This window comes from Pipra filicauda, unplaced genomic scaffold (genome assembly GCF_003945595.2).
Source record: "Pipra filicauda isolate LSUMZ 115617 unplaced genomic scaffold, ASM394559v2 scaffold48_size3843733_pilon, whole genome shotgun sequence".
NCBI lineage: Eukaryota > Metazoa > Chordata > Aves > Passeriformes > Pipridae > Pipra > Pipra filicauda.
The window spans coordinates 2145142-2153763 of record NW_024104631.1 but is presented as its reverse complement, the minus strand read 5'-3'; the positions used below and the strand labels follow the sequence as shown (position 1 = coordinate 2153763).

Genomic DNA, 8622 nt, shown 5'->3' with positions numbered 1-8622 from the left:
CTGGGGGAAGGATGGCGTCGGTCCCTCCGCCCGCAGCATTTTCCTCATGCGCAGAGTGATCCCTGATCCCGCCCTCGAACGCCAGAAGGGATAGTGCTGCCGCCCAGCGCTGCTCCGGTTGCTGGGCTGCTGTGCTGTGACGGGGAGCGGGCGCTGTGAGCGCCTCCATCCTCTCCAAGAGGCGGAGACCCACGAGACACGGCACCACCTGCAGATGTCTGCAGGGAGCAAAGGTTCTAGCCCTGGGAGATATATTGTGGGACCTGAAGCCGTGGACTGCGCCTCCAGCACTGCCCGGGATGCAAGAAGCTTCATGGACTGTGAGAACGGTGGTCATCCGTGGCTCCAAGTCTGCCTGGAAAACAGCTTCCCCGGCAGCTGGGACAGTGAGGGCAGCTCTGGGGACTGCAGCTCACCTGTGGTGATGCCTTCAGCATCCCAGCGCCCAGGCATTTCCTCGGCAGGAATCATTAACTCTGCTTCACCAGTGTTATTTGTAAGGCCTGCTTGTGGGGAGCATACTCATCTCCTGGCCAAGGGCTTTGGCCCGGCAAGTGCCTGTACTGATCAGGGCCAGCCACCTCTGGAGCAGCCTGACTGCGTTTTTTCACCACAGCACTTAGTCTTGCTTTCCTCTGGACCTTCTCACAGTTTGCTTATAGAACACCAAGGACACCGACTGCTTTCCCTGGTGTCTGCTTTCCAAGTGTGGATGAAAATGGACCAGCCTGAGTTACAGCCAGTCAGGCTGATGGTGGAGAAAGTAGTCAGGAAAATAGCAGAAAGCTGTAGAGCTGAAACAGACCTTGGGCTAGAGGTCTTCTGCCTTATACTGGATGAGAAGAATTTCCTCAAGACAGGTCAGTGTTACATGTTCACTGCAGCCCAGTGGAAGCTCAGTGACTGCTCTGAGAGGGAATAGTTGTCAGCCTTCCCACCCCACTGCCATATGTGTGCATGGGAGTAACAAGTCTTAGAGGTAAATGACAGTCATAACAAATCCCAGTGCATAAAGAGATTAACTCAGCTGTGTAAGCATACTGGTTCTGTTTATCCTCTGAGCAGATCAAACTATATAACATTAAGGTCTTTAGGATGGCTAAGTACAAGCAATCCTTCATCAGGACAAGCTGCCTTTGCTTGGTGAAATCTACCAGTCCCTACAGTTTACTTGGTTCTTAGGCCACTTTCAGAGGCTCATGGTTGTTGTGAGTGTCACTGTCTACATTTCTTTCTGGTGAAAAATGACTGGAGGAGGTGGCTGACTATTCTGTGTTTAGGAAAAAATTAGTAGCTTGGTCTACTGCTGCACAAACTTAATTTTTTTTCTGAATTCTGCATTTTCCACGAATCACAAGGGGCTCCTATCTCATGTATCACAATGAGCTTTCAGAGGGAAAGGTCTCAAACTTGTATCCAATTTCATTCCTGTTAAAATACCTTTCAATCTAATATTTCTACATATCCCCTACCTACTATGACTGAAGGAAATGCGACAAATTTTCAGAATGTGTGCTGAGGCATTGGGTAGAAAGGGTTCATTATACAATGTAGGGGCGGGGGAAGAAGTAATTAGTAAGGTAAAACCAGAAGCCCTTCCCAGATGAGAGAAAAGGGAGTTGAGGAGATTCATGTACCACTTAAGGTTGAAGTGGTTTCAGATGGGTTGACTCCACTATCAGCGTGACAGAAGTTGAGAGGTCCCTCTGTAGAAAAAGCTGTCACGGTGTTGCACCTTGTGTTGTCTCTAGGCCTGAAGCACATGAGGCCTGTAAAGTGGCCATTCCTTTCCCAAATGCCTGGACCACGCAACCCCTCCCAAAGGCACTGTCCTGCCGCCTTTGGGCTGCGGAGAGAAAACTGGCATGGCAGTTGGGCAGAAATGGCATTGGCGAAAGACCCTATGCTGTGTGTGTGTATAATGACTGCCATCGTGAGGGGTGGCTCAAGGAGAGAGTGGCTGTCTGGGCCCACAGGGCAATGGAAGCAGGACTCTGCAAAGGCAGGATGCAGGAGGTGGATGATCTGGGGACAAACTGAGTGCTAACTCACATATTCAAACTGTGTTCAACCTACTCAGTTCACCAGAACATCCAGTCTTCTTAATAAAGCAGATTTGCACATAATGATGAGCACCTGAGAGAATTCAGTATTTCAGCTCAATTATTTCCTCCAAAAGGTTCTTCTCTTAAATTACTGGATGAGTGGGGAGAAAAAACTTTGAGCAAGCCAGACATTGGCTTACTTTTACACAGCCCATGAAATAGTTGAGAACAACTGGAGCACTAGTTCTCCTGTCCACTCCCATAACATGTTTTTATTTGTCTGATTACTACTGATGGTTCGGGTTCTGGAAAGTACCTGTATCTGGCCATTGCATGGAAAAGAAAAAAAAATATTTAAAAGAGGTAGCACTGCTCTGCTAGTGATGTGTCCCTGAACACAGATTTCCCTTTACCTCTTAACTGCCATGAAATTTTTTTGGCAACCTTGGTGTTGCCCCATCTCTCCACTGTGGTCATCTCTACAGGCAGAAACTTGCATTTAATGGCAGCTTCTGACTGCTGCTGGCAGAATTTCTAATATCCACACAATGCTCTGGAGGGCGTCACTGCTGTGCTTTCAAAGAAAGCCTGACTCATTTGTCAGGGCCGCTGAGGCACTAATAGGCTTTAATGGCCATGACCAGCCTCAGCTGGGGTGTCCCCCACACCCTGGCTCCTGTGCCCAGGAGTCTCATTTCAGCTCAGCACGGTGGCATCAGTTTGTGCTTCAACTTCGTTACAGCTATGTCTGTGACTGGTTGGGATCCCCAATGATCCAGGTGTTGTTGTAGACTTTGTTTCTTTGAGTCTGTGTATACTCTGACTGATCATTTATACCTCATTTATTTCAGCTACTTCTATGAAGTGAAATATGCTGCTATTTCAAGCCTGTTTTGATGCTTGGGCTCTTGAGCCTCTTGGATGTTGATTGTTAGAGCAATGTTTTCACCTTAGGACAAAACCTTGTTGCTTCAGCTCCATAAAGAGGTAAGATTTGCGTAGTGATGAATTGCAAAATTCAGAACAAAGATATGAAAATACCAGTGTTTCTGTGATTTGGTATTGGCCTTCCAAACAAGAAAGACTGAGTGAATGTGGCACGACTTTTGAAGCTGCGAAGTGTAGAGAGTAGCAGCATGTGTTTTTCTAGCAGGAGGCCTATTTAGCTACAATATTAGCCAAATTGAGACCAATTGGACTTATATCACAAAGAAAAGGATGCTTTTTCATAAGCATAACAGCTAGTAGAAAAAGATCCCAGATATCTTGCCTCAAAGAACATTTTAGGCTAATTAAGAAACTAAAACACAGACACATATTTAATGATTTTCTTTACGTTTGCCTACATTTTTCTTTAGCTAGCAAAGGATAGTTTTTTGTCAGCTCAAACAGTGTCTGCATACCTTTCATATGTTTGTGAATAACTGCATTATAAATCACAAGTGCAAGCGTGTCACTGTGAGATGGTCTTGTCATTTCAAACTTGAATATGGTCTACATTTTCTAAATCCAGGCAGAGTCTTGGCATAATTTCTGCTCAGATTCAGGGCATTCTAGATTCAGAGATATGAAATTACTCCAAATACTCTGGTACAAAACCAGAAACAGCTTCTCCCTTGGACAAGGCAAGAGTAACATTTGGAAGATGGTTCTTGGTTTGGTTTTGGAAGGAGTTGTACGAACTCGGTGACCCAGACATCCTTTCCAGTGCTGCATTTAGTTCTCTCAACTAATGAGGGGGGGAACACAGGAGTTGAAACCTATCATTCAAAATCCAAGCAGTATTACTGGTTTGTTAAGGTGATTAGCGTGGATTTTGGTTTCAAACAGCTCTCATCAAGCATTTCTCTGAGCCTTGTAAGCTCTAATGCTTATTATCTGATCATATCTTAGTTCTGGTACAGACACTAACTTCTGCCAAAGAGATGAGGAAACTGTGCTAAAGAGAAAGGAAGTGACCTACTTAGAGTTACAGCAGAGGGGCAAACCCAGCTTAAGTCAGAACTCCTTTGTTTTGCTCATAGGCAATACTTCCTCCAGCACAAAGATAGACTCTGCACCCTAGACCCTGTACTGATCCTAACTTGCCCCTTCTCTTCTCCCCAGGGGCTGTATTAAGGAGCTCCACTTTCACTAGGTGCTGTTTTGTGCTGGGGAACAAATGAGCACCAGTCAGCTGACTCCTGATACTCATTGGTATGCCAGGAGGGAAACTGGCATGCTGCAAGGAGCACTTTCTTTAGTCTGTAGAGTCTGGGATGAGGAAGGGATAGAAAAAAGTGCCATGAGGGCACTAGGATCCAGCGAAGAAAGCCTTCCAAGTGCTAGTTAGCTCTAATATGTCCCTGCTTGTACTGGATGATCCTTCCTATTTTGTTTCCCTATAGCTCCATCTCACTGGGTACATAGCAGGGCATGTTTTAGAGGCTCAGAGATTCTTACTTTATTTTCCATGTGCCTCCATGCTGAAAGATGGTTTTCGTTTGTTATTGAACAGTGATGAAAAATCAGGGAGAAGTGACACAGTTTGCTAAAAGCTCAATCAGTCAGAGACCGAGTTCTTGTGTATCGCCTCTCCTTGGAAACTGGCCTCTGAGGAAGAGGAGCTGTATGTTGCCACCTCAGTTTGAAGTTCACATACCAAATACTTGCACCACTGTCCTCTCTGAGTTTTTAACTCAGCATTATTAATTGGTATTATTTAGCAACTATTTTGAAAGGAGTAAAAATTCCTCAAACTTCTTAGCTGCCTGTACACTGTTAATGAGGGCACAGTAACAAAATCAACCAAATAAATTGCTCCGAATTGCATGGACTCAATCCTCTCTGCATTTAAGAATTTCAGCACAGATTGGCTGCTGTGTAATGATAACTGTAGTTACCAGCTAGAGGTTGTACTTGAGTGGTATTTGATCTGAAGTCTGAAAGCACTTGCTCTCTTAAAATGGAAAAACATAATGTCCTTGTGCATAAGTGGATGAGTTCACCTCTTGTTCTTCAAGGGGAGACCCTGAAGAGGAGGTTTGATGCTGCAACTCGCAGCCTTTTTCTCCGTCTTGCACCTCACTCATCTTATGAAGAATCTCTGTAAGGCTGCTGCATTACTGCTGCCTCTGCCCTTGAGGCTGATAGTTTGCCAGTTTTATGTGAAATTACTCTTCTGTCCTTCCTCTCCTTTCTTCTGCCACGAAGGGTATTGGATCTGTGCCATAATACATCTCTCTCTTTCTTCCTTGCCCCCATTATTTTCCTGCATTTTTGATCTCTCATGATAGGTTGCTTTTCAAAAATCAACTCCATCCTTGATTTTTTTTTTTTTTATCAGAGGGGGTGGGGCACGGGTGGTAGATGAAATGAGCAACCCAGTAAGTTAATATTAGCTGATCTCTCTCTGCTATACTTAAAATTTCTGTACATTTTTAGGTCAGGGGAGAGCACTAACTCTTTTCTTTGGACTTCTTGTACACTTTTTACTTTCACATTTCACCTAGTTAACGTTGTATTGAGACCTATACCTTTGATTTCAACTATATCCATCTTAAGAAACAAGAGCAGTCTTAATTAAAAGATACCAAGAGGATCCACAGAATCCCTTGGTAGTTTATTCCAGTAGTTAATCATCTTTATTATTAAATACATATTCTAATTTGGCATGCCTGGCTGCAGCTTCCAGGCATTGGGACCTCTTTTATTTGTGGTTTTCCACGTTATGCTAAAGGGTTTGTCGTACTTTAGATGTTCTGCCCAGGAAGCTGAACCTTCTCTGTGATTGAGTTCTGTAAGGGCTGTACTGAAGGAGTTTGTCTCTAGCTCTCAGTTTAGTGGTTGTTTTCTATACCATCTACAATGTCACCTGAACTATGAGCACTAGTCTAGAATTGGATTTGACAAAACATCAAAGCTAAAATGATCTTCATCTCCCATGTCCTACTTTTAAGATCTAGGACTGCCCTATGCCTAAGTCTTGTTCTGAAACGCTTCTTGTTTTTGTTCTACATCTTTGTTGTTGTTTCAGAAAATAAGGTCTGGGCTTGCTTTAATAAAGAGAAAATGAAGCACTTAATGTATGCCCGTTCAATGATTACCATTCTCTGTAACAAATAAGACAAGGATCTTATGGTGGAAAAATTGCATGTTGTATAATAAAGACTACAGATATGGGAGACTTTAAAAAGCCATTGGGGGCTAGGGAATTGATGTAACAATACAGTGCAACCAATGTTAACAGGACATAAATGGACTTTCTGATCTTTCTGGAATCTGTTTCATGAAGTAACATAGTAGCTGCTAGCTGTAACTCTGTGGACTGACATAGAGAAGACACCCCTTAGTCCATTTCTCTATCTACTTTAAGAAGAGTAACTGTTTTTCTTCTGGAAAGTGTATGCTCATTATATTAGACAAGTAAAACATTTCATTCTCTATTATACTCAAGAATTTATATAAAATTTAGCATGTTGCTAAGTGAAAACAGTAAGGCAATGCAATTAATTCTGAGGAATTAAAAATATAAGTATTACTATAGTCCATACTGATATATCCCAAGCTACCCTCCATGGAAAGGAGAGTTTAATGTGCATTAACAATAAATATAGAAATGCTCTAGTATCTGAATGGATGACATGCTCTTTGTTTAGGTTTCTGCTAAAGTCTCCATTTTGGGGAGCCATTTACACTATTGCCTTGTAGATTTAAAGATGACAAATATGTTGATGCTTGCTTTGATTATTTCATTTTGATTCCACTAAAATGGTGGCTGCTGTATCAAGGAGCAGAAATCCGTTCTAACTATACTTTCAGTACATTATTAGCCTTTTTTGACAATAACAATGAACATTTATGAACCCTAATGAACCTTAGTGCTTAAATCTACAGCATAAACAATTACCTGCTCTGAAACATCTGTTGGAAATACTTGTAGATTTGATGGAAATAGGAGGTATCATTCTTCCTCGGAAAGGTTTCGTGTAATTATTCTTCAGGCATAAAACCTTACAGCTCAGTAATTCTTTCAGAGATCTTGCACAATGAGATCATGTCAATACCGGGAAGTCAGAGTGACAAGGAACATCTCCAGGCACTGGGATACCATCACTTACACTACAGAGTTTTTCCAGTGTTCCCCAAAAGAACCTGAGCGCTGTGAAAAAGCCTTTGCACAAAATTTTGGAGGTTTAAAGAATTTGCTATCCTGGCAGCAGGCTGCAGCATCAGCATGCCAGCTTACCCTCAGCACCCAGAAACGTTCCCAGGCACATTTAATCCATTAACATAAATGCAGTCCAAGAAATTAAAAAACTAGTGACATTCTAGTCACTATGAGCCCCAAGAGCGAGTAGGAGAATGGGTCTTCTGTCAAGAGGTAATAAGGCACCTTTCTCTTCCCAAATTTGTTGTACTGAATACAGATTGAATTTATTTTTTCACTGTTTCATAAAGCAGATAAGAAACTTGACATGTAAAATCTTTTCTACCAAACAATGTAAAAAAGTAATGCAATATTAATCTGTAAAATATCAAGTATAGCCTTCTTAAGCCAGGAATAGTTTTTGCTTTTATTTATGCTGCTGTTCTCCATAATTCTAGACACATGTATTTAATAAAAATTATAAAAATATTTGAAAAATAATGTTATTGACTTAAAGCAATTGGCACTTCTGGCAAAATTTAACAGTTGATTTAATTCTCTGTACAAGTTTTTCAAGAAGTAGGTCAGTCTTTTGCATATTATTACTCATATATTGCTTTGTTGAAATGACATGCTTTTGTTCTGAATTGAACAAGGGTCCCAAAATGTTTCAAGACAGAATGTAGAATCCAGAAATTTTGTGTAACACATTCTCCTTGAATCAATATTTATATTGCATTGTTGTTGTTATCTCTGGACAATCATTCTGTTCAGAAGGAAGATGCTTAATTTATTTTATCCTTTGAAAGGCCAAATATCATGACATAAACTTTTTGATTTACTGAACGTATTCATTGAAAACTGCTTGGCAGAAAAACTATGTTCCAAAACGTCTGTGCAAGAAGGAGAATTCCAGAAAGTCTGTTCAGAATTATTTGTTATTGGAAGGTCTTCAGGAAAAAATACCCTCACTTTCCCACAGTTCTCAGTCAAATTATTCATCCTTGATTAGCATCAAACTAGTAAGGAGATCCAGTCTTTGGCAGCCAAAGAGGGCCTTGGCAAGTTTTCCAACTGTAGCACCTTTGGAGCCTTCCCTCATTTCCCACTTAAGCAGCATTTGGTAAACTTTTTCTTTTAGTCCATCTCGTTCATAATCATGATCAATTTCATCAATCTCGGGATCACAGAAGCCCAGTTTCCGAGCACAGTGCTTCCACTGCTTAGCCAACTTTTCTCTCACTAGATTCAGGTGTTTGGCAGTCAGGACAGTAGTATCATCTGCAAAAAGAAGAAGAGTGTAAGAAAATGGCAGTTTTTAACATTTCTTCTGCTCCTTTTGCTATCTCTCCTGTCCTCCCACTATTATTTATTGGTAACATCTGGAGACAGAATCTTAGTGATATAACCAGAATTGGATTTCATGGAGGCAGCATAACCCAGCAATGC

General features: G+C 41.7%; 2 protein-coding genes across 5 annotated transcripts in view; one reads left to right on the top strand and one right to left on the bottom strand.

Moving 5' to 3' along the window:
- Window positions 1-153: 153 nt before the first annotated feature.
- LOC113991535 overlaps window positions 154-8622 on the top strand; it is a 21517-nt gene continuing 13048 nt past the window's right edge. Inside the window, exons 1-2 of the mRNA XM_039386522.1 lie at window positions 154-860; window positions 2897-3032. Coding sequence (XP_039242456.1) covers window positions 215-860; window positions 2897-2913 — 663 coding nt within the window. The 5' untranslated portion in view covers window positions 154-214 and the 3' untranslated portion in view covers window positions 2914-3032. The remainder of the gene's footprint in view (window positions 861-2896; window positions 3033-8622) is intronic.
- The window catches only part of RIPK1 (receptor interacting serine/threonine kinase 1), a 24595-nt gene continuing 23407 nt past the window's right edge, over window positions 7435-8622 (bottom strand). For all 4 annotated transcript variants that reach the window (XM_027727947.2, XM_027727948.2, XM_039386521.1 and 1 more), the window contains one exon: window positions 7435-8454. In XM_027727947.2, the coding sequence (XP_027583748.2) occupies window positions 8168-8454 (287 nt within the window). In that variant the 3' untranslated portion in view covers window positions 7435-8167. The remainder of the gene's footprint in view (window positions 8455-8622) is intronic.